Source organism: Melanerpes formicivorus, unplaced genomic scaffold, assembly GCF_026170545.1.
Source record: "Melanerpes formicivorus ecotype bairdi unplaced genomic scaffold, bMelFor1.0.p_v2 SCAF_7, whole genome shotgun sequence".
Taxonomy (NCBI): domain Eukaryota; kingdom Metazoa; phylum Chordata; class Aves; order Piciformes; family Picidae; genus Melanerpes; species Melanerpes formicivorus.
The window spans coordinates 1,237,709-1,263,444 of record NW_027142359.1 but is presented as its reverse complement, the minus strand read 5'-3'; the positions used below and the strand labels follow the sequence as shown (position 1 = coordinate 1,263,444).

The following is a 25,736-nucleotide window of genomic DNA, read 5'->3' as shown; positions in this document are numbered from 1 at the left end:
TTAATTCTGTATCTGTAACAGCACAGCACTTTGCTAGTTGCTGGTGTGGGGATTTCTCATTAACCAGGTTTAATGAGCATGAGGAACAGTGCTGTGAATAGCTGAGCACTGCTGCAGCTGTTGGTCAATGGGAATCTGCAATCTAAGTCAGGCTCAGCAGATTAGAACAAGTTTATGAAGCAGTACTGGGCATACAAAGAAATACAAGTCATGCTTGAAACCCAAAAGCAACACATGGGAGAACTTCAGACCTTGCTCCTTGGACATCACTGAATGTCTTTTTGAGGCATTCTGGAGCACTGCAGCCCTGTTAGTGCCACACCATCTGATCAGTCTTCATAGTAACACCCAGATGTTAGCACAACAGCAGTTTTGCCCTCTCAGCTTTTATCCTAAGCGTCTCTCTAACTCTGTCCTCACATAGGTACCTTCTTTAAAGGCCTTAGATAGGAAAGTAAGAGCAGCACAGAGGATTGTCTCAAGTAAAACTAAGCTGGCTCCATTTTTTTGATTGATTCAAGCCTTTTCCAGGTATTTTGCGCCCCCTCCCCCCCTGTTTTTTCCCTACACTAAGCTCCCAGTCATAAATAAAAAGCACTTCCAAGTTAGCCCTGAGAACACAATGAGATCCTGTAAGAAATGAAGAGATTTTTAAGTAACTGTTTCTGTCCTTGGGGTTTGGCAGGGGATAAAACCCTGGCATGCAGCTCTGCAAGCCCTGCTCCTCAAAGAACAACCAATATATGTTCCTTTGTAGTTTCCCTTTAAAATGTCTGGAATAAACCTGAGATGAAGGCCAGGTGTGGTCTCAAATTTGGGAAGGTGAAGTAATTGTTATTTGCTGAAAGTGATTGCTTCCTGTTGTGATTACCATAGCAGTCATGTAACTCTCTCACACTCTTGAGAGCAATAAACCTCCTGGAGAAGAACAGCAAACACATACCTGTGCCTGCTGTAGAAACCAGGTTAGTACTAGACCTGGTTTGTGGTATGGGCAGCGGGAGAGCTGCCTTGCCTGTATGACTTCACTTTGTGTTTAAATGCTTGGCTTAGGCAAAGTTATGAGAGGCAAATAGGTTGTTGTCACTTAGCAACCATAACTGGCTTCAGGAGCACGCAGCACTTGAGAGCGGACAATGCTTGACTACTAAACATTACTGCTACAGTGCACCTAGGACCACTCCTCTTTAAAAATGGGGAGAATGGGGCACAGAAAACCACCAAATCATCTTCTAAAAGTGGTCCTGTTCAATTTCTCAAGCTTCTAGAGAGGCTTTATCTTTCCTGATTTTCCACCACCCCATCACCCACAATGAGGAGTTTCTGAGACAGGAAGGACACAGGTAAGCACCTAAGGCTGTCTCAAGGCATCTAAGATGTTAATGCCACCAAAATCACCCACATACTGTGGGTATCCAGTGAACCTCTCCTTCTGTATGTTCACAGGGATCACTCAGGTTCTTCCAAGTTTCAGGCAGGTACTTAGGATATCCTTGGATGAATAGGAAGTTCTGAATGACAAGAGAGCTGGGCAAAGAGGAACCTAATGAGGTTCAACAAGGGTAAGTGCAGAGTCCTGAACCTAGGAAGGAAGAATAAACTGCAGCAGTACAGGTTAGGAGGTGATCTGCTAGAGAGCAGCCCTGTGGAGCAGGACCTGGGAGTACTGGTGGACAACAAGTTCTGCATGGGACAGCAATGTGCCCTTGTGGCCAAGAAGGCCAATGGGATCCTGGAGTGCATTAAGAGGAGTGTGTCCAGCAGATCCAGGGAGGTTCTTCTCCCCCTCTACTCTGCCCTAGTGAGGCCACACCTAGAATATTGCATCCAGTTCAGGGCTCCCCAGTTCAAGAGAGACAGGGATCTGCTGGAGAGAGTCCAATGGTGGGCTACAAGGATGACTGGAGCACTGCTGGATGAGGAGAGGCTAAGAGAACCAAGGCTGTTTAGTCTGGAGAGGAGAAGACTGAGAGGGGATTTAATAAATGTCTATAAATACCTGAGGGCTGGGTGTCAGAAAGGAAGGGGACAGGCTCTGCTTACTATGCCCTGTGATAGGACAAGGGGCAATGGATGGAAACTACAGCACAGGAGGTTCCACCTCAACATGAAGAGGAACTTCCTTACTATAAGGGTCCCAGAGCATTGGAACAGGCTGCCCAGAGAGGTTGTGGAGTCTCCTTCCCTGGAGACTTTCAAGACCCATCTGGATGTGTTCCTGTGTGACCTGTGCTGGATTCTCTGGTCCTGCTCTGGCAGGGGGGTTGGACTTGATGACCTTTGGAGGTCCCTTCCCATCCCTAACATCCTATGATTCTGTGATCAACATTTCTGTCAGTAGATGCTAAGCACCAGAGACTAATTCTATATTTCTCCTTCAATGCATCAAACATTGGCAACAAAAGTATGAATCCTTTGTATGAAAGTACTGCAAGCAACTCCTGTTTCCCTCTTCTCAAAAGATCCTAACTCAGTGGATTTATAAAACCCCTGCAGCCCTTTGTCTACTCTTGTAACATTCTGGAAGGGCTAGGGAAAGGAGCATGGGGAAAAGGACTGTGCAGCACCAAGCACAATGTTCTGTCCCAGAGCTCAATGTATACCCACAGGTCAAGTAATTAAATATGTGCTGAGAGTTATTTGAGAAAACAAAGCACAGAAGACAGAAAGAGACAAATGCAGAAGGATCACAATACTTAAGACTCAGGGCCTTATTCTATCTTTTGCTGAGCCACTCATACCATGGCCTCTGAAAGAACAAACTTGCTTTGGTGCATATAAGGGCAGCATCAGGGCTCTTCTGCTGGCAGCTGTGACCTGACAAGAGCACTCCTGAATCACAGATGCAGAGTGGGAGGCTCAGGGCCACACATCATCATCCCAGAGGGAGTTAAGCATGGATTTTCCCAGGAGTTTAATTACATCTTTGAAGAAGGTCTGACAGATATTACAGGAGCTCCTAATGGGAGCAGAAGCCCAGGTGGCTTGGTCTCAGAGCACCAAGAGATGAGGAGGCTTTTGCTTTGAATGCAGCTAACCCATTCTGTTCTGGAAGACTGAACAGATGTAGCTCCAAGTACCAGCAGCCAAGTTTTCCTCAGTACTTTTTGCTGCTGAAAAATATTATGGAAAGTGGAGGAAATTAATCTGGCTGGGGCATGTGATGCTTGCCTGATAGTCCATAAGCATTTTCAGCCCCAGTACACAGGAAAACATCTGAATGCATTCAATGTGGGCTCGGTTCTCTGCTGGCTGCACCAAGCAGCAAGCCTGTGCCTGGCTGGAGCATGCTGATGCTGCCTGGGGAGGAGCAACTCTCACTTTGCCTGATTCCTGGCACCAGTGACCTGCTTATTGATGGTTCCCCACAGAGCCAGCTTTGCAAACATTATCTTCCAGGGATGTGGGCAAGCAGCAGAAAGAGAGTCGACAGATATGAAGTGGAACCTGCAGCTATGGGCCCTTGGCAGCTGAGAGAGCAATTGCCTCCCTTCAAATCAGCTCAAAGCACTGAGCAGAAGAGATCCACAGGAAAAGCCAGATCCCTTCCACTGGGATAGCAATATCACAAAGCTCTACATTCACCCTCCCTGCACCATCCCTGACCCTCTGCCCAGCCAATTTCCTGGGTACAGAACAGCAACCTGTACCTCATGTGTCCTTCCCTTCTCTGCTAACCCACCCACAGCCCTGTGCTCCATGCTGAGCAGCCTGTGCACCCCCATGAGCCATGAAGCTCAGCATCTCCTTATGGAGCAAAGGATCCTGAGGCAAAGGAAAGGACACAAAATCCTCACACACAGCAGGTCTAATAAATGACTACAATCCTGTCTGATGGCACTCTTAGGCTCCAGAATGTGGTCAGAGCTCCTGGGGACTACAGTCACCACAGGAGGAGTGAGGTGAGAAGCTGTCTCTAGTTTCCAGTGAAATGATCTCCTGTAAAACTGCTAACACAGAGCTGGGGGCTGCTTAGGGTTTCAAGCTGTCTAAAGCTCTTGTGTTTTGAAGGTGAGACTACAACAAACTCTAACAACATTCCTGGTCTGTTAGGCTTGTATTACTTATGTTCCATAGAGAAATAAGAGGGAATTTAAACTGCTTCTAATAATGTAATTGTACTATAGACTATTTCCATATGTTAAAACAGGACACAGTGGCTGTGATGACATTCCTCTTCATTAAGAGATGCTCTTCCTTGTAAACTTATGCTCCTCCCTGGCACAAAATAATGACTAACCCTTGATTCTCAGGGAGAAATGGAATGAAATTCAACAAGGGCAAGGGACAAGTCTTGAACCTGGGAAAGAACAACCCCAGGGATCAGTGTAGGTTGGGGACTGACTTGGGAGAGCAGTGAAGGGGAAAAGGACCTGGGGGTCCTAGTGGAGGGAGGTAGACCAAGAGCCAGCAATGTGCTCTTGTGGCCAAGAAGGTCAATGCCATTCTGGGCTGGATTAGGAAGACTGTGGTTAGTAGGTCGAGAGAGGTTCTCCTCCCCCTCTACTCCGCCCTGGTGAGGCTGCATCTGGAATACTGCAATCAGTTCTGGGCCCCTCAGTTCAGGAAGGACCTCAGGGAACTGCTTGAAGGAGGCCAGCACAGAGCCACAAAGATGATTAGGGGAATGGAACATCATCCTTATGAGGAGAGACTGAGGGAGCTGAGGGCTCTTTGGCTTGGGAGAGGAGGAGACTAAGAGGTGACCTCATTCATGTTTATAAAGATGTGCAGGGTGAGTGCCAGCAGGATGGAGCCAGGCTCTGCTGGGTGATGCCCAATGACAGCACAAGGGGCAATGGTGGAAGCTGAGGCATAGGAAGTTCCATGGAAACAGGAAGACTTTTTTTTTTCCTTGTGAGGGTGACAGAACACCGGAACAGGCTGCCCAGGGGGGTTGTGGAGTCTCCCTCTCTAGAGATATTCAGGACCTGCCTGGATGCATTCCTGTGTGACCTGCTCTAGGTGCTCCTGCTCTGGCAGGGGGCTTGGACTGGATGGTCTTTCAAGGTCTCTTCCAGCCCCTGAAATTCTGTGATTCTGTGAGAGGGAGATGTTCCTCCTGTTGCTGATGACTAACCCTTGATTCTGCAAACAAAGGTAGGGCAAGTTTGTTTGCCTTAATGACTGCACTGCAAAATTGAATCCCTTTTTGGTTCCTAAATGCATCAACCACAGAAATTTCAGTAAATTGAGTCTGCTCTTTTTACAATGCTGAATCAAAATGTCAAACCAGCACAACTCAATTATGGGAGAGACTATAAAGCAACATGATGAATACCAGCAAGTTATTAATGAATGACTTCAAATTGCCAGTGCCATAACTGCCTGTGGGAAACAAGAAGAGACAGGAGTGTAGAATCAGCTGGGGGGAAATGGACTCAGAACAACTTGCTTGGGAAGTTTCAGAACTTGGTTTTCCAGAGTCACAGAATCACAGAATGTTAGGGTTTGGAAGGTACCTGCAAAGACCATCCAGTCCAACCCCCCTGCCAGAGCAAGATCACCTAGAGCAGATCACACAGGAACACATCCAGGTGGGTTTTGAAGGTCTCCAGGGAAAAAGACTCTGCAGTCTCTCTGGGCAACCTGTTCCAGGGCTCCAGCACCCCATCTAAGCTTTGTATCAGTATCACAGTATCACCAAGGTTGGAAGAGACCTCAAAGATCATCAAGTCCAACCTGTCACCACAGACCTCATGACTAGACCATGGCACCAAGTGCCATGTCCAATCTCCTCTTGAACACCTCCAGGGATGGTGACTTCACCACCTCCCTGGGCAGCACATTCCAATGACTAATGACACTTTTGGTGAATAACTTTCTCCTCACCTCGAGCCTACACTTCCCCTGGTGCAGCTTGAGACTGTGTCCCCTTGTTCTGGTGCTGGTTGCCTGGGAGAAGAGACCAACCCCTTCCTGGCTACAACCTCCCTTCCGGTAGTTGTAGACAGCAATGAGGTCACCCCTGAGCCTCCTCTTCTCCAGGCTAAACAATCCCAGCTCCCTCAGCCTCTCCTCACAGGGCTGTGCTCAAGGCCTCTCCCCAGCCTTGTTGCCCTTCTCTGGACACCTTCAAGTGTTTTGATGTCCTTCTTAAACTGAGGGGCCCAGAACTGGACACAGTACTCAAGGTGCAGCCTAACCAATGCAGGGCACAGGGGCACAATGACTTCCCTGCTCCTGCTGGCCACACTATTCCTAATGCAGGCCAGGATGCCATTGGCCTTCTTGGCCACCTGGGCACACTGCAGGCTCATGTTCAGCCTACTATCAACCAGCACCCCCAGGTCCCTTTCTGCCTGGCTGCTCTCCAGCCACTCTGACCCCAGCCTGTAGCTCTGCATGGGGTTGCCGTAGCCAAAGTGCAGCACCTGGCACTTGGACTTGTTGAATGCCATCCCATTGGACTCTGCCCATCTGTCCAGTCGGTCGAGGTCCCTCTGCAGAGCCTTTCTGCCCTCTAACTGACCAACATCTGCTCCTAACTTGGTGTCATCTGCAAACTTGCTGATGACTGACTCAATCCCCTCATCCAGATCATCAGTGAAGATGTTAAAGAGTATGATCCAGCACTGATCCCTGGGGGACACCACTGGTGACTGGCCGCCAGCTGGATGTGGCACTGTTCACTACCACTCTCTGGGCTCGGCCCTCCAGCCCGTTCCTAACCCAGCACAGAGTGTTGTGGTCCAAGCCACGGGCTGACAGCTTAGACAGCAGTTTGCTGTGGGAGACGGTGTCAAAGGCCTTGCTGAAGTCCAGGTAGACCACATCCACAGGCCTCCCCACATCCACTTTTGTTTTTTTGTAGACTTCTTGCACCCTTCGGTCTGTTACTGGTTTTGCTAAAGAGATTTTTTAGTTGCAAGGGGCGAGGGAAGGGAAAGGAAGAACCAGATGTCATGCATCTGGATTTTCAAACAGGCAAAGAAAGTTGTTACTTTTTCAGGGCAATATTGCTTTGCATTATGCCATTATTAAAAAAGATCAATCACCCCAAAATCTTTCCTGCAGAGGAGACAGTGTTGCAGCTGAACCATTTTTCATTGCATTATTAAGCAGAGATAAGTACCTTATTCCTTATTTTAATGGTGCTGGGAGATAAGGTGCAGTGACTTTAATGTCGTATGAGACTGTATCTGAGGGCTTCATGCTGAATGAAAAGCCAGATATTTCCAGGGAAATAAATAGCTTTATTTATGACAGAGAGAGCAAAGAGAGAATCTCTCCACAATTAATGGGAGCCATTAGGTAACTCCAAGAAATACATTTGGTATCCGTGCAATTCACTGGGTTTAAAAGGTAATAACAACATTCTGAGGCGCAGCTGGGAAATAAATGCCTGAAGTTATTTGCCTTCAGAACTACAGGTACAGATCACCCCTGAGTATTGAGGCTCTTGTAAGAGGCAAGTCATTGGAGCCTGTAATTTGTGAATATTTACTCCTGTTTACTTTTTAGTTCTTCTTTTTATTTGCTGTTACTTTCTAGATTGTCTTTTCTCCATTGCCATGGGAAGGTAGGTGCTGGGAGAGCAAAGGTCTGGCTTAATCTTTTGAAGAGCTTGATAAAGCGGTGCATGTGTCCTGCAGGTCCTTAGCTCTGCACCTGAGGGTGAATCACAAGCAGGCACAACAGTCTAGCAGCAGGACTGTGGGTTTAGAGACAATTGCACTGTCATGACACAGCCACAGTGTGATGCAGACTCATGCTCCATTGGGGTTCTTGGTGTGGTTTGCTTTGGGTTTGCTGTGCCTTGGCTGCTCTCCTCTTCTCTCCCCAGGGCATCGGTGGTCCCAGCAAGCAGCTTGCCTCCTGTGGTAGGAGGGATCTAATTGTCTGTGGCAGTTTTAGGCTGATGCCTAGGAAATTTTCCACAGATTCAGTACAAAGTGGTAGAATGTGAATAAATGACCATTGGATGTAAAGGGAAAATAATGATAAGGTCTAAATAATCCCATTGGTCTGATAACTAACAGAGTTAGCTGTATAAACTAACTCTTGCTCTTTCTGGGCTTCTTTGCTGTAGCAGATACTAGATGGTAGCTGACCTTGGCTGCATTCTTATTGTGGCTAAGTACTAACAAGATACTCTCTGCTCTTCTTTCTCTCTTTTCCCTTGTACAGGGTGGGAGGAAGGGAGCAGAGAGGGGGAAGCTATTGGTAACCCCCTGGGTTTGTCCAGGGGGGTTCTTGTGTTGTTTATAAATTGTAAATACATGTAAATATTGTGTATTTGGCACATATTCATTGCATTCCAGATCTCTAGATTTTAGTGTGCTTGTCAATGGAGCTTCATTTGCTTCCATCAGCTGAGCTGAAATTTTATTCTGGGGGGTAATTCTCTCAAATCAGTTGGGGGGTAACTTCAACCCTCTACACTGTCTCACATGCAGTTTGCTTTGTCTGGTGCAGAGTACTTGCTCATAAAGCAGTCTGTCCCCTTCAGTAGCATCACATCTGGGACTGCAAACCCAATCCTTTCTCAAAGTTCTGTCTATGAGGAGTTAAACTCCCACTTCAGGCACAGAAGCCTTTCCCTCTCAGACATGAGCCCCACGCCTGCAGCACAGCCCCACCTCAAATTTTAAGGCAATAAGTGGAAAATAAGTAGCTCTAAGCCTTCAAGTGACCAGGACTCTGAGTCAGTGTTTGGCCAGCTCAGGTGCACGCTCTGCCTTGGCACACCGTGGAAGAAGGCAGCTCTTTGGAAATGCAGCTTTTAGCAGCTCTGAGTCAGCCCAGACAGCTGGCTCACCAGTGTGCCCCAAGCCATAATCATCACACTCAGTGTAGAGGGGGAAGGTTGCTGGGGAGAGGGGAGCTTCTTGCTAGAGCTTCCTGCCAGTATTTTCTGTTTGGGCTCCCCCTGTTCCTTCTGCTCTTGAGGGCTGCCTTCCTGTTCAGTCTGACTGCTGTACCTTTGCTGGGCTGAGCATAACTTTATGTGCTTTGGATTGACGTTACTGTAACAATGGCAATTTCACTACATGTGCTTTCATTACAGCCCAGGGGTCTTCTTCTACCCTTTTCCAGAAAAGTGTTTTCAGAATACAGAATTAACCAGGTTGGAAAAGACCTTTGAGATCACTGAGCCCAACCTATCACCCAACACCATCTAATCAACTAAACCATGGCACCAAGTGCCTCATCCAGTCTCTTTTTAAACACTTCCAGTGATGGTGACTCCACCACCTCCCTGGGCAGCACATTCCAATGGCAAATCTCTCTTTCTGGGAAGAATTTCTTCCTCACATCCAGCTTAAACCTCCCCTGGCACAGCTTGAGACTGTGTCCTCTTGTTCTGGTGTTGGTTGCCTGGAAGAAGAGACCGACCCCCACCTGGCTACAACCTCCCTTCAGGTAGCTGTAGATGACAATAAGGTCTCCCCTGAGCCTCTTCTTCTCCAGGCTAAACAACCCCAGCTCCCTCAGCTGCTCCTCACAGGGCTGTGCTCTAGACCCCTCCTCAGCCTTGTTGCCCTTCTGTGGACACATTCCAACAACTCAACATGTTTCCTACATTGAGGGGCCCAGAACTGGACAGAGGACTCAAGGTGTGGCCTAACCAGTGCTGAGTACAGGGCACAATGACTTCCCTGCTCCTGCTGGCCACACTATTCTTGATCCAGGCCAGGATGCCATTGGCCTTCTTAGCCACCTGGGCACACTGCTGGCTCATGTTCATTACAACCCAGGGGTCTTCTCCCCTTTTCCAGATTCCTCCTCTCTGCTGGGGAGGAGTCACTGGGCAGTAGAGCAGTTGCTGTAGTCTAGCCCCATATGTGGGCCAAACACAGACACTGTGCCAGCCTTACTGGTGAGTAACATGCACTTGATTTCCTTCCAATTTCGATGGGTTTTTGGTGTGTGGCTTTGGCTTTGACTCTTCACTTTCCTGCTGAGTTGCATATTAATGGATGGCAGTTGGAGTAAAGATCACTCCAAGGCTTGTTCCACTTGAGGAAAATAATGTTCTCTGCAACTCATCAATAGATGATGTTTCATGTTTCTCAGCTTGGCAACAGTGTGAGTAGCTGAAGAGTCCTCAATGGTAGCAGTAACATTTCAATCCACAGAACCATTAAGGTTGGAAAAGACCTCTAAGATCATCAAGTCCAACCTTCTACCCAACACCTCCTTAACCACCAGGCCATTTCTTTATCTTCCCCAGCAGAGAGGCCTCACCAATTCTGAAGACTTCCAGGGGGAAGGGGTTAATAGTCTCCTGCTGGCTGGTGACAAACAGAGGGGCAGCTCACCAGCAGTAGAGAGAAGGAGAGCTGGTAAGGGCTCTCAACTTGCTGCCCTGAGGCAAGCCACGAATGATCCACCAGGACATTCTGTGGAAACCGAGGGGATTTGGCACAAGAGGAGGACAGGGCCAGCCCAGCTGAAGTGCTTCTATGCGAATGTGCACAGCTTGGGCAACAAACAGGATGAGTTAAGTGCCACTGTGCTGCTGGGATGCCATGACATAGTGGCTGTTACTGAAACTTGGTGGGATGAATCCCATGACTGGGATGTAGGGATAGATGGGTATAAACTCTTTAGGAAGGATAGGCAGGGAAGGAGAGGAGGAGGTGTTGCCCTCTATGTCAATAGCCAGTTGGAATCAGTGGAGCTCCAACTGGGGAGGGATGATGAGCTAGTTGAGAGTGTATGGGTCAAAATTAAAGGCAGGACAGGGGAAGAAGATATTACTGTGGGGGTCTCCTACAGGCCACCTGACCAGCAGATCCAAGCAGATGAGGCCCTCCATAGGCAATAGAAGCGGCTTCCAGGTCACAAGCCCTGGTCCTCATGGGTGATTTCAACCACCCAGACATCTGCTGGAGGGACAACACAGCAAGGCACCAGCAATCCAGGATGTTCCTGGACTGCATAGAAGACAACTTCCTCCTCCAAATGGTAGAGGAACCAACAAGAAATGGTGCTATGCTGGACCTTGTTCTCACCAACAGGGAAGGGCTGGTAAGCAATGTGAGGCTCATAGACGGCCTTGGCTGCAGTGACCATGAAGCAGTTGAATTTAACATCCTCAGGGCAATCAGGAGGAAGTATTCCAAGCTCACGACCCTAGACTTTAGGCATGCAGATTTTGATCGCTTCAGGGATCTGCTAGCCAAAGTGTCGTGGGACAAAGCCCTGGAGGGAAGAGGGACCCAGGACAGCTGGTCAGTATTCAAGGACCACCTCCTCTGTGTCCAGGAGCTCTGTGTACCAACAAAGAGAAAAGCAGGTAAGAATGCTAGGAGGCCTGCCTGGATGGGCAAGGAGCTACTGGACACACTATTACTTAAAAAGAAACTCTACAGGAAGTGGAGAGAAGGACAGGTAGAACAGGGGGAATATAAGGAAGCTGCCCGAGCAGCAAGAGTCCTGGTTAGGAAAGCCAAAGCAGAGTTTGAGTTGAATCTAGCCAGGGAGATTAAAGGGAACACTAAGAACTTCTACAGGTATATGAATGGGAAGAAGAAGACTAGGGAAGGTGTGGGCCCCCTCAGAAAGGAAAATGGTGACATGTTCACAAGTGATGAGGAAAAGGCTGAGGTACTTAATAACTTCTTTACCTCAGTCTTCACTGCAAGGGCCTCTAGCCACACTCCTGATGTTATGGAAGTCAAAGCCAGGGACGGGGAGGAAGAACTGCCCATTGTAAGTGCAGATCAGGTTCGTGATCACCTGAAGAACCTGAAAGTGTTCAAGTCCATGGGACCCGACGGGTTACACCCATGGGTACTGAGAGAACTGGCAGATGAGGTTGCTAAACCCCTCCCTATTATATTTCAAAAGTCATGGCAATCTGGTGAAGTCCCCACAGACTGGAAAAGGGGAAACATTGCCCCCATCTTCAAAAAGGGCAAGAAGGAGGAACCAGGGAACTACAGGCCAGTCAGTCTCACCTCTGTGCCTGGAAAGATCATGGAGCAGATCCTCCTGGAGTCACTACTTGCTCAAAAGAATAGTGAAGAGGTGATTGGGAACAGTCAGCATGGCTTTGCCAAGGGCAAATCCTGCCTGACCAACCTGGTGGCCTTCTATGAGCAGGTGACAAAATTAATAGCTGAGGGGCGAGCAACTGATGTCATTTACCTGGACCTGAGCAAAGCCTTCGACACTGTCCCGCACCACATCCTGGTCTCCAAACTGGTGACACATGGGTTTGATGGGTGGACCACTAGATGGATAAGGAACTGGCTTGATGGCCGCACCCAAAGAGTGGCTGTCAATGGCTCCATGTCCCAGTGGAGGCCAGTGACAAGCAGAGTCCCTCAGGGATCAGTCCTGGGACCTGTCTTATTCAACATCTTTGTGGGGGACATGGACAGTGGCATTGAGTGCACCCTCAGCAAGTTTGCTGATGACACCAAGCTGTGTGGTGCAGCAGACACGCTGGAGGGAAGGGAGGCCATCCAGAGGGACCTTGACAGGCTGGAGAGGTGGGCACAAGCCAACCTCATGAAGTTCAATAAGAGCAAGTGCAGGGTCCTGCATCTGGGTCGAGGCAATCCCAGGCACAAATACAGGCTGGGCAGTGACTGGCTGGAAAGCAGCCCTGAGGAGAGAGACTTGGGGGTGCTGGTGGACAAAAAGCTCAACATGAGCTCTCAGTGTGCACTTGCAGCCCGCAAAGCCAATCAGATCCTGGGCTGCATCAGGAGAAGTGTGGCTAGCAGGTCGAGGGAGGTGATCCTCCCCCTCTACTCAGCCCTGGTGAGACCCCACCTGGAGTACTGTGTCCAGTTCTGGAGCCCCTATTACAAGAGGGATGTGGAGGTGCTGGAACGTGTCCAGAGAAGGGCCACAAGGATGATCAGAGGGCTGGAGCACCTCTCCTATGAGGACAGACTGAAGGAGTTGGGGCTGTTCAGTCTGCAGAAGAGAAGGCTCTGAGGTGACCTAATTGTGGCCTTCCAGTATCTGAAGGGGGCCTACAGGAAGGCTGGGGAAGGACTTCTCAGGATCTCAGGTAGTGATAGGACTAGGGGGAATGGAATGAAGCTGGAGGTGGGGAGATTCAGGCTGGATGTGAGGAGGAGGTTCTTCACCATGAGAGTGGTGAAGCCCTGGAATGGGTTGTCCAGGGAGGTGGTCGAGGCCCTGTCCCTGGGGGTGTTTAAGAGCAGGCTGGATGAGGCTCTGTCCAGCCTGATCTAGTGTGGGGTGTCCCTGCCCATGGCAGGGGGGTTGGAACTAGATGATCCTTGTGGTCCCTTCCAACCCTGAATGAAACTATGAAACTATGAAACTATGAAACTTTTGGAGACCTTGTGCATAGGTTAAATTTTAGCATTGATTTAGTTAAAAATAAATGAGAAAGCAAAGGATAAGCAGTGCTTTCCACCCCTTACAAAAAAGTTGATGGGTTCTGACCTTGCCCCTAACCATCTCCCACATCAACAGCACTTACTGCTGGGCCCTCGTTGTGTGCTGAGCTCCTTGGAGGCTCTCACCCCACCAAGGGCTGGGCAGAAGGAAATACTCCAGTAATTATCTAAGTTAATGAGAATGCCACAATATCCTAAACAATAAAACATAGTAGCAAGGTGTTTGCACTGAGCACTTGCTCTGCACCCTTAGACAGGGCATATGAAGCAACCCTTGTAACTCACCAGTTATGTGTTCATTAGGAGCCATCCAGAAAGAAAACCACTATAAAACACCAGGCTTTGTGCAGCTGCTTGCCTTATCTTCTTGTAATAGCATGGGGAAGCATAAAACGTCCCAGGACAGAGAAGAATGAAAGCACAGGATGCTGTTGCAGTGATATAATGGGACTAAAATAAATCTGGAAGTACTAGTGGGGGAGTCCAAGCACTCACAGAAGGAGTTCACTGGTGGATCATTGGGCTGTATCTGAACAGTGCTCAGCAGCTTTTGCCAGTCCCACATAGTAACACACCGGAAAGGGAAAACAGAGGAGCAACAAGCATGAGCAGTAGTGAAGGATGGAGTTAGAAAGGACTCTTTCTGCAGCAGTATCATAGTATCATAGTATCAGTCAGGGTTGGAAGGGACCACAAGGATCATGTAGTTCCAACCCCCTGCCATGGACAGGGACACCCCACACTAGATCAGGCTGGCCAGAGCCTCATCCAGCCTGGGCTTAAACACCTCCAGGGACGGGGCCTCAACCACTTCCCAGTAGCAGATAACAGAAGGCCTTTGGAAGGTATTAGTCTGCCTGATCATTTCCACCAGAGCACATCTGTAGCATTGTGTTGTCAAGGACACCAGGCAGTAGACAGCCAGGTCCAGCTTTGTCATCATCTGCAAAATAGTCCGTGGCAGGCTCGCTTTGGACACAGTTATGAGGTGAAATGCCAGGAGTACACCATCTGTTCTTGTGCTGCTTTAAAAGCATGTAAAGAAAGAGGAAAAGAAGGAGCAGGTGAGCCCAACGTTCTCCACCCAAGGCTTAGCCATCCAGAGGGGATGCAGATGAGCTGCTGTAGCAACAGAATTTGGTGCAGGTTGATTTCACATTATCATTCAGCAGCTGCAGAGCTCACGCTGCTGTACTCAGCGAGAGTTGCTTCTCAGTCACCTCTGGGACTTGCTCTTGAAGGCAGGTCACACCACAGCATGATACATGGTCAAGTGTTCACACACCTCTGTAATTTCTCTAGTATCTAACATGGCAGCAGAAATGTAAGGGAGATTCTCTGGAAAGTTCTTTCCAGCCTTACAGATCTCAAATTCTTCCTGCCTCTGCCTCAGGAGGGAGGAGTGATTGTGAAGTTTTGAGCCTCACAGCATAAGAGGATTCAGGGAAAAGTACTGGGAGTTTTGGCTTCTGGCTCCTACCTCTCCTAACATACTTTTGAGTTTGTCCTTCTCTTTCAGGAAGAGCATGTTCAGTTCAGTACCTGAAACTCTGGGGTTTCATTGGAAAATGTTTGACTGATCCTTGGTAACTTTCAGAACCTCAACTCCTCTGAGGTTTTTTTTTTGTAGGGCACATTTGAAACCGTTTTGGAGCATGGGTGCTTTAACAAATGCTCGGGTAACACACAAGCTTTCCAGACTAATGGCTAGGAAGAGCAGGACCCCACAGTGCAGACACATAACAGCCTTTCATTAAACAGGTTTTCAGGAGGCAGGAATGCTGCAAATGCTTAAGAAGAGAGCTGGAAGGAAACACCCCTTAGCCCACATTGATCTGGCAGCTAATGAGAATATTTATTGTACTGTTAGGCATAAACTGAGCATGAGAATCAGAGCACAGAATCACAGAATTTCAGAGGCTGGAAGGGACCTTGAAAGATCATCCAGTCCAAGTCCCCTGCCAGAGCAGGATCACCTAGAGCAGGTCACACAGGAAGGCATCCAGGCAGGTCCTGAATATCTCTAGAGAGGGAGACTCCACAACCCCCCTGGGCAGCCTGTTCCACTGTTCTGTCACCCTCACAAGGAAAAAAAAAAATCCTCATGTTTCCATGGAACTTCCTATGCCTCAGCTTCCACCATTGCCCCTTGTGCTGTCATTGGGCATCACCCAGCAGAGCCTGGCTCCATCCTCTTGGCACTCACCCTGCACATCTTTATAAACATGAATGAGGTCACCTTTCAGGCTCCTCCTCTCCAAGCTAAAGAACCCTCAGCTCCCTCAGGCTCTCCTCATAAGAAAGATGTTCCATTCCCCTAATCATCTTTGTGGCTCTGTGCTGGACTCCCTCAAGCAGTTCCCTGAGGTCCTTTCTGAACTGAGGGCTCCAGAACTGGACACAATATTCCAGATGCAGCCTCACCAGGGCAGGGTAGAGTGGGAGGAGAACCTCTCTGACCTACTGACCACAGCCCTTCTAATCCAGCCCAGAATGGCATTGGCCTTCTTGGCCACAAGAGCACGTTGCTGGCTTGTGGTCAACCTCCCATCCACTAGGACCCCCAGGTCCTTTTCCCCAACCTAGAGAAAGTAACAACTTTGGACAGGGACAGTTCTAACCCAAGGCATGGTTTCTCCAAGGATTTTCTAGTTCTCAGATGGAGTTGAGTCCTATGGTCACCTTCAGAGCCATTTTGGCAGTCTCTTGACACCTCACAAACACCTGAAAGCTTTCTCTCTGCTATACACTACGTGAAAGCAGAGGGAGAACACAGAGACAGATAAAATGGCAAAGGACTGCATCTTTTAAAGGTGCTATCTCTGGAAGCCAGATGAGCACAGTAAAGATGGGAACTGACAACATAAAATGTTCCTCAGCCAGCTGCCTGCTCTCCCCTGCTGCTTCCCTCCAATCCTGGATCTTGCTTCTGCACACCCTTTGGGAAATGAAACGAGAACTTCATGGGAATGCGGGCTCAGGATGCTGTTCCATCAACACCTCCCTGCCCCTCTGCAGCTTTGTCCGACCAACAAAAGCCTAAACAATCCACTACCTCCAAACATCTCTGGGTGACACTGCATGACCCAGCTGCTGCAATGCTGATGGTGCAAAGAAAAGTATCATGGTCCTTGACCTCTTATCCCCACCAGGTTCTTCTTAACAAAAGAAAAAGGAAGGCTGCAGTTTGCTAAGGTGCTAGAGCATCCTGAAACATCAGCTGCCAAAACAGCTCTTTGTGCTTAGCCTGTTCCCACTAAGCAATTCCAGCACTTTGTGCTGGCTGTTGCCACCAAAATGTTCCCTGCAGGGACCTTCATCAGTTTTTCTACAGGATGTGGACTGGAACAAACATAGCAATAATGGAGAAGACCAACAAGCTGTTTTAAAGTACAACATAACGAAACATAACAAAGGCAAGCATAAGTAAAATTGAAATTTGAATGTATTAGTCACACACACTCGTATATTAGTTACTGCTACCTGCAGATAACGCTCTCATGGTCCCTAAGGAACAAGAGAATGACAGAAAGGGGAAGCTATGCACAATAATCTCATCAGCCACCAGAAACCAGCATCCTGTCTCCAAAGATCTGCTCCAGAAATAAATGTGTGGGCACTCAGACAGCTCCTAGTGCTTGCTCAGGTCAGGGCTGCAACTCTTCATTTTCTCTGTGTAGCAGAGATCTCTTTTCTTTTGAGCTATAAACAGCATCATAAGGCTGGGAACCAGCTCTCCAAAAACCTGTCCACCGCAGAATTCTCTCATCCTTCTCTGGAGACTTTCAAGACCCGTCTGGATGTGTTCCTGTGCGACCTGTGCTAGATTCTATGGTGCTGCTCTGGCAGGGGGGGGTTGGACTCAATGATCTCCGGAGGTTCCTTCATAGAATCATAGAATCCAACAGGTTGGAAAAGACCTCAGAGATCATCAAGTCAAACCTATTACCTAACACCTCCTGACAACTAAACCATGGCTTCAAGTGCCACATCCAATCCTTTTTTTGAACACCTCCAGGGATGGTGAATCCACCACCTCCCTGGGCAGCACATTCCAATGGCCAATTCCTCCTTCTGAGAAGAATTTTCTCCTCATCTCAAGCCTAAACCTCCCCTGGTGCAGCTTCAGACTGTGTCTTCTCCTGTCACAGTTGCCTGGGAGGAGAGACCAACCCCCACCTGTCTACAACCACCCTTCAGGTAGCTGTAGATGACAATAAGGTCTCCCCTGAGCCTCTTCTTCTCCAGGCTAAACACCCCCAGCTCACTCACCCTCTCCTCATAGGGCTCCAGACCTCTCACCAGCTTTGTTGCCCTTCTCTGGACATGTTCAAGTACTTCAATGTCCTTCTTAAATGAAGGAGCCCAGAACTGGACAGAGTACTCAAGGTGTGGCCTAACCAGTGCTGAGTACAGGGCACAATGACTTCCCTGCTCCTGCTGGCCACACTATTTCTGATGCAGGCCAGGATGCCATTGGCCTTCATGGCCACCTGGGCACACTGCTGATGTTCAGCCAGTTGAACTGGCTGAACCCCTACCATCCTGTGACCCTGTGATCCTCTGCTTTTACTGCAATAGATTAATGAATCTTGATTCAACTGTGTGGCAGTTTAGGCTGGGTGCCTCCTGCTGCTGCTGCCACATAAGATACACCTTCAGTGCCCTGGGTGTCCAGCCCAGTGCGGGGATACAGGAAGCTGTGTATTTCATATCCATAATGTCCTGCTCCCTATCAATCTATCAGCAAGGTCTCACACTTCCTCTTTCTACCCTCGCTGCTCCCATGGGAGATGCTCCCTATCAGGTAATGGAAGGGGAGTTATATCAAGGCCTCTTAGGCTTGGCTAGGCCTAATGTCAAGAGGAGAAGGGGGAAGAGCAATCTCAGATCTGGCCAGCTGAGATTAGCCTAACAGTCAAGGTGGGGGGGGAAGAAAGAGCCCTGGGGGGTTTTGGGTGTACCCTCAGGTGAGGAGAGGGGAGTGCTGGGAGGCTTCTGGGTATGCTTTGGGATCTCCTTTGTCACTGTGCTTGTGGTTCTCTGTGAAGCACTCACTGCTTTTCCATTTAAACTTTCCATCACTTCTGCAATCCATTTGAGTCTCCTTTTTCTGCCCCGGTGGGAGGCAAGGGAGGATCTGCCTTCACAGTATCACAGTATCACCAAGGTTGGAAGAGACCTCAAAGATCATCAAGTCCAACCTGTCACCACAGACCTCATGACTAGACCATGGCAGCGAGGGCCATGTCCTCTTGAACACCTCCAGGGACGGTGACTCCACCACCTCCCCGGGCAGCACATTCCAATGGCAAATGACTCTCTCAGTGAAGAACTTTCTCCTCACCTCCAGCCTAAACTTCTGGCACAGCTGGGGACTGTTCCTCCTCTTGTTCTGGTGCTGGTTGTCTGGGAGAAGAGCCCAACCCCCTCCTGGCTACAACCTCCCTTCAGGTAGTTGTAGAAAGCAATGAGGTCTCCCCTGAGCCTCCTCTTCTCCAGGCTAAACAATCCCAGCTCCCTTAGCCTCTCCTTGTAGGGCTTGTGCTCCAGGCCTCTCCCCAGCCTCGTTGCCCTTCTCTGGACACGCTCAACCCTTCCAACCCACCAATTTTGAACAAATTGTTCAAAATCTATTAAAATATGAAATCTATTTACAGTTCTTCTTAACTTCCTAAACTGGTTAACAAACAGCTAAGGAAAGCTCTTTCCCAGACACCTAACTGACCACTCCTCTGACCTCACAGTTACAACTTCTGCATCTCTTGGACAACATTTTAAATTTCTTGCCTCAGATTAAAAGAGAAAATTTCTGTGTGCTTCAGGCTAAGAGATGAGAACTTAAAAGCTTCTCCTTTGCATTCCTAGGAATCAGCTGGTGGAAGCCCCATCCCTGGAGTTTTTCAAGGCCTGGCTGGATGTGGCTCTGGGCAACCTGATCTGATGGAAAGTGTCCCTGCCCATGGCAGGGGGGTTGGACCTGGATGATCCTTGGGGGCCCTCTTCCAACCCTGACAACTCTGTGATTCTGTGATGCTTTTCCTGCCTCCTGTTTTCCAGAACCTGACGGATGGAACAATTTTGAGAATCTCTAGCAGTTGTCATGCCCGAAGAACATTGCATTCATTTAGAGACCTGAATTTTCTTTGGCCTTTCTTCCATAATTTAGTAATTGCAATGGCCAAAGCTGTCAGGCATTACACTTCAAGAAGGTGATTCATTATGAAAATCATCAAGTACGTGACTGAAATCCTGGGACTACTGATTTAGGTGTTTTCTACTTACACCCCATCAGATTAAAGAGTGCAAGTGAATAGCCAGTCATTAATACTGAAGCATCCAGAGGATGGTAGGGATGGGAAAGGGAGATCACTTTGCAGTGAACTGCCACTTCTGCCAGTGTGACTCCACAGAAGGATGCAGCCAGCCCCACAGCTACCAGCCTGGTCCCAGTAAAACCAGTCAGGGACTGCTGCACGTGCTGCCCTGCTGGTACCTGTAAATGCAGAGAAACCAAGCAGCCCTTCTGCATCCACAGCCCCTGAGACTGGCTGCACAGTTACACCAATCTCCCATTTTGCTCTTGTCCTTATCATGGGGTGGATTGTGGCAGTTTCTAGGCTGTGCCTAGGAAAATGTTCCACAGATCTTGAGTAGAAAAGTGGTAGAATGTAAATAAATTACCATTGGATATAAAGGGAAAATAATGATAAGGTCTAAATAGCCCTCTTGGTCTGAAAACTAACATAAAGTTAGTTGTATAAACTAAGTCTCTTTTGGGCTTCTTTCACTCTAGCAGATACTAGCTGGTTGCTTCTGACTTTGGCTACATTTCTTGTTGGGGCTAAGTACTAACAAGCTACTCACTGCTCTCTCTCTCTTTGGGTTGGGAGGAAGGGAGAAGAGAGAGGGAAGCTGTTGGTAATCCCCTGGTTTTGTCCAGGGAGGGTTCTTATGTTGTTTATAAATTGTAAATACATGTAAATATTGTACATTTTGTACATACTCATTGAATTTCATATTTCTAGATTGTAGTCATGCTTGCAAATAGAGCTTCATTTGCTTTCAACCAAGCTGGTCTGGACATTTGTTGGAGAGGGTAATTCCAACCCACCACAACTATGAAGAATGAAAAATACTCACAGCAGCTCCTGGGAGTTTTATTACCTTTTGCATGGCTGCTGGCAGCAGAGCAGCCCTGCATTTGCTTTACCGCTGGCATTTAAATAACTTCAAATGTTGCTAGGGCAAAAGATAGGGCTGTGCCTAACAACAACATTAAGCCTTATTATGTCTCTTAAGCACAGGAGCCACACTTGTGGTGGCCACACATTAGGTTTGAAATCTGCTGAGGGCAGCATGCTAACAGCCCAATCAAACCAGCGTGGGAGGCACTTTCTGGCAACATTCAGAACCCTTCACTACAAAATAGAGAGCTGAAAGGGCACAGAAATCACACAGGAAAAATCCGGTTGGAAGAGACCTCAAAATTTCTCCAGTCCAGCCTTCAACCCAGTTAATCCTAAACCATATCCCTAAGAAGCAGCTCCACAGGCTGCTTAAACACCCCCAGGGGTGGTGACTCCAGCACTGCCCTGGGCAGACCATTCCAAAGTCTGAGAACCCTCTGTGGGAAGAAATATTTCCTAGCATCCAGCCTGAACCTCCCCTGGGGCAGCTTGAAACCATTTCCTCTGCTCCTGTCTCTTGCCACCAAGGAGCAGAGGCTGCCCACTCCTTGCTCCAACCTCCACTCAGGGAGCTGTAGAGAACAATGAGGTCTCCCCTCAGCCTCCCCTTCTCCAGCCTGAACACCCCCAGCCCAGGTGCTCCAGGCCCTTTTCTGGACACACTCTGTCCCCTCAGTATCCTTCCTGTAGTGAGTGGCACAGAACCGAACACAACACTCAAGGTGTGGCCTCACCAGTGCTGGGCACAGGGGAATGATCCCCTCCCTGTTCCTGCTGGCCTCCCTCTTTTTAACCCACGCCAGGATGCCATTGGCTTTCTTGGCCACCTGGGCACTGCTGGCTCATATTTAATCGACTGTCAGCCAGAACCCCCAGGGCCCTCTCTGAGTCACAGCTTTCCAAGCACACATCCCCAAGTCTGTAGCTTACCATGGGGTTGTTGTGACCCAGGTGGAGGAGGTGAGGAGGTTTCCTAACACGACCAGAAACCATAAACAGGCACTAGGCACAGGGAAAGAACTGGAAGCACTTTCTTCCATTCCAGTTTTGCTTTCCTTCTGTTACTTTGGTATCTTAAAATATTAATAATTAATAGAAGGCCCAATATCAAAGGCAGAAATAACCTCAGCACTTGAGGAACCAAACATTCAGAAATTGCCCAAGGGACAAAAATCAAAGCTATTTTGATCTGCAATTTTCCAACCAGAATACTTTACATTTTAAATATTCCTAATGTGCTGCTTTGAGTCTGTATGAAGTTGAAAGAACTTAAACCCTTCCTTTTTTCATCTCTTGTAAGTTTCTTCTTGGTGGTTTAAAATGAGGAATATGCTTCCAGAATGTGTAGCTCAGGGCTGGGATCCTCAAAGCAAAGCAGAAGGAGAAAAGAAGGCTTCAGGGAAACCTTAAAGCAGCCTTCCAGAACCTGAAGGGGACCTCCAAGCACGCCAGGAAGGGACTTTGGACAAAGGCTTGTAGGGATAGGAGGAGGGGGAATGGATTGAAGCTTGAGGAGGGGAGAACACCCTACAGCCACAGACTGTCATAAATTCATCATTTCTGGGGAATAGCTCTCCCTTTTTTTATTTCCAAACTACTACAGGTGCCTTGAGCAACCTGGTCTAGTGGAAGGTGTCCATGGCAGGGTGGGTGGACCCAGATGATCTTTAAAGTCCCTTCCAACCCAAACCATTCTATGAATCTACAATAAAAATCATGAATCTTCCCTTCTGTTCTCTGGCAGCTCCAATCAAAAAAATTATGAGGCTTGGGGCTCAGCTTTTTGCTCTGTTGTTATAGAAAGTACTTCCTTTGTGCACCCCCTGTGGTTTTAGTTTCTAGAAGTGCACAACAGCATTTCCCTTTTTTTCTTTTGGAGGCACTGGTGCATTATTGCACCCTGAAGAAAAGGTGGGGTTGGGTGCACAATACCAGACAGCTGCTGATCAGTTTCAAATTTCAAGCACTAACAGACACAAACATGTCACTCCCAAAAAGCAGTCAAGCACCTGGCCTTAAAACATTGAAGCAGGTAGGTCAATATGCTGCACTCCTCTTGCAAATGGAAGATTGAATCTGTCTGCTGCCTGCACAGAAGCAGTGTGCTTAAGTAGTTTGGAAATTCTTTTGATCATTTTGTCTTGTGAGGGTTTTCCAAGATCAAAGAAATCATTATCATTAATGTTCACCACTTGGAGGCTGAAAGCTTGGAAGGCTTGAAAGCTCAGATGACAGTTGAAGCCATGTTGGTTGTGTTCCTAAGACTTCTGGGGAAATCAGCTGTGTGCTTGGAGCTCTTCATTAGCTGAAGGAAATTCAACAACTCTCAAATTAGTGCTCCAAACTGGAGCACTGCTGGAGAAGTTTCAAAGTTTGCTTCAAAATAAGCATTTGAGCTTCAATAAGGTCAAATGCCAGGTCCTGCACTTGGGTCACAACAACCTCAAGCAACATTACAGGCTTGGGGCAGTGTGGCTGGAAAGCTGCCTGGCAGAAAGGGACCTGAGGGTTCTAAATGGACAAGCAGCTGAATAGGAGCCAGCAGTATGCTCAGGTGACCAAGAAAGCCAATGGCATCCTGGCTGGCATTAGAAATGCTGTGTCCAGCAGGAGCAGGGAGGGGATTGTCCCCTTATGCTCAGCTCTGGGGAGGCCACACCTTGAGTATTGTGTCCAATTTTGGGCACCTCAATCCAAGAGAGATGTGGAGGTGCTGGAGCCAGTGCAGAGGAGGGCAAGGAAGCTGGGGAAGGGCCTGGAGAAGAAATCTTGTGAAGAACAACTGAAGGAGCTGAGGCCGCTTTGTTTGAAAAAGGAGGCTGAGGGGAGACCTTATGGCTCCCTACAACTACCTGAAAGGAGGTTGTGGAGAGGCTGCTGCTGGTCTCTTTTCAACAAAACAGAAGAGAACAAAAGGGAATGGCCTCAAGCTGTGACTGGGTAGGTTTAGACTGGACATTAGGAAGAATTTTTTCCCAGCAAGAGTGGTCAGGCATTGGAATGTGCTGCCCAGGGAGGTGGTGGAGTCACCAAGCCTGGATGTGTTTAAAGGTGTGTTGGATGTGGTGCTTGGGGATCTGGTTCAGGGGTGACCCCTGTAGTGCAGGGTTTTGGGTTGGACTTGGTGACCCTGAGAGTCTTTTCCAACTTGAATGTTTCTGTGATTCTGTGATTCTAGCATAGAATCTGCCAAAGTTTTCAGGATGCTCATTTCAATTCCTTTCAGTGTTTGTTTCCTATGAGAACAGGTACTGAAGTCCAAACTTCCCTACAAAAAACCTCACTCCTTACTGACTTTGCTTTTTGGTTGGAAAATTCTTCCACTGAGATGATTTTAATATCTGTGAGAATGCTGTGAGGAAACAAAGGGGAGGGAACAGGGCAAATTGAGAAGAATCCAACACAAACAAATGCCAGCTTTTATTGAGGCACTGTGCATGGAACAATCACATTTAGCTAAAGACAACCACAGTTGGCATGTGAAGACACCACATTGAGATGGCACACAGAGAAAGCTTAAAATAAAGCTTGGACAATGTGGAGTGCCAATACCTGCTCTGCTTGACAACTCTGTCCTCTTGCTGGAACTTCACAGAGTCAAAGCAACAATTCACAGGAAAATAACTAGCAGCAGTAGCTGGTATGTGCAAACCAAAACACTGCTCAGAACAGTAAGCACACACAAACACATCTCCTGGCACAGCTGCAGATTGGCCTCTGGTCATCCACAGTGGTTGGAAAAGCCAGGAACCACCTCTGGAGAAGTGTGTCAGGTTCTAGTGGCTCACAGTCAGTGTCCATCCTGGTGGCTCAGGAAATTTCTTGAAGCTCTGTCAACAGCTTGCCTCAGTGAGGGCCTCATGAAGGATGCAGCTCTATCTGCAAAATACCAATCACAGTTCTGATTTGCATCAAACAGGAAGTTTTTTCCTCTGCTGCAGAGCAGAGTTGGTAAGGAGAACCTACAAACAAACGCAGAACATACCACACAGCTCAATGCTCCTCCCTGGAAGGACTTCTTCTCAAGCATCTCATTATAGTGCTAGCCTTTATGGTGTGAAGAGTTACACCTCTGAAGGGCACCACTGGAGGTATGAAAAACTAAATGCTTCCTTGGGAATGTATGTGGATGGGCAGATCTGCTGTTGCTCTTCTGCTGTGCAAGAGAGGATTTCACCTTGCAGGTGATAAAGACTCAAGCCTCAACAGTGCTAAAACAGAACCAAACAGGCTTAGCAGATAGAATCATACAATTACAGAATTGTTAGTAGTTGCCACTCTCTGGGGCTGGCCTTACACTTGCCCCAGTCAGGCTGATTTTCTCTTTGCCAGCCTCAGATATTTGTGTATGGGGAAAATCAGCCCAATTGGTTTGAACTGGCTTTTAAAAAGAATCACAGAGTTGTCAGGGTTGGAAAAGACCTCAAGGATCACCCAGTACCAACCCCCCTGCCATAGGCAGGGACACCTCACACTATATCTGGTTGCTCACAGCTACATCCAGCCTGGCCTTAAAAACCTCCAGGGATGAGGCTTTCACCAACTCCCTGGACAACCTCTTCCAGTGTCTCACCACCCTCATGGGGAAAAACTTCTTCCTAACATCCAATCTCAATCTACCCATTTCTAGTTTTGCTCCATTCCCCCCAGTCCTATCACTCCCTGACACCCTAAAAAGTCCCTCCCCAGCCTTCTTGTAGCCCTCTTCAGATACTGGAAGGCCACAACAAGGCCTCCTTGGAGCCTTCTCTTCTCCAGACTGAACAGCCCCAACTCCCTTAGTCTGTCTCCATAGGAGAGGAGCTCCAGCCCTCTGATCATCCTCATGGCCCTTCTCTGGACATGTTTCAGCCTGTCCAGATCCTTGACAGAGTCATTCACCTAACACTTCTATGTCTCTTGGAAAATGCACAAACACTGTCTATGTAAAATGGTCCATTTTGCCTTTTTAGTTATAGACATACTCACATCATGTGCCCTTGATCATGAAGGATACCAAAATACATCCTAAACCACTCTCCAAGAAATGCTATACAAAGAAATCACTGCTCATTAAAATAGGATGGCTCCTGAGGCAAAGCACAACAGCTGCTGGTGCAGGTGGGTTCAGCAGCAGATGCCTGTCTGAACAGGCAAAAAGCAATGGACACACACTGAAGTCTGGCCAGAAAATCTCAGCTACTTCAGCCACAGAAGTTCTGAAGTGTGAAAT

General features: G+C 48.1%; 1 protein-coding gene across 4 annotated transcripts in view; it reads right to left on the bottom strand.

The window, feature by feature from the left end:
- SHISAL2A (shisa like 2A) overlaps window positions 1-25,736 on the bottom strand; it is a 66,863-nt gene that overhangs the window by 21,516 nt on the left and 19,611 nt on the right. Inside the window, exons 3-4 of one of the 4 annotated variants that reach the window (XR_010987613.1) lie at window positions 24,510-24,677; window positions 24,326-24,403 (exon numbers count right to left, since the gene is read on the bottom strand). The exons of 1 other annotated variant lie outside the window; for it this stretch is intronic. Coding sequence is in view for 1 of the 3 variants with exons in the window: in XM_068140607.1 (XP_067996708.1) it covers window positions 24,315-24,403 (89 nt within the window). In the remaining 2 variants the exon portion in view is untranslated. Of the gene's footprint in view, window positions 1-23,955; window positions 24,404-24,509; window positions 24,678-25,736 lie in introns of those variants that run through there. 2 more of the 4 variants (XM_068140607.1, XM_068140608.1) reach the window with 2 other exon arrangements.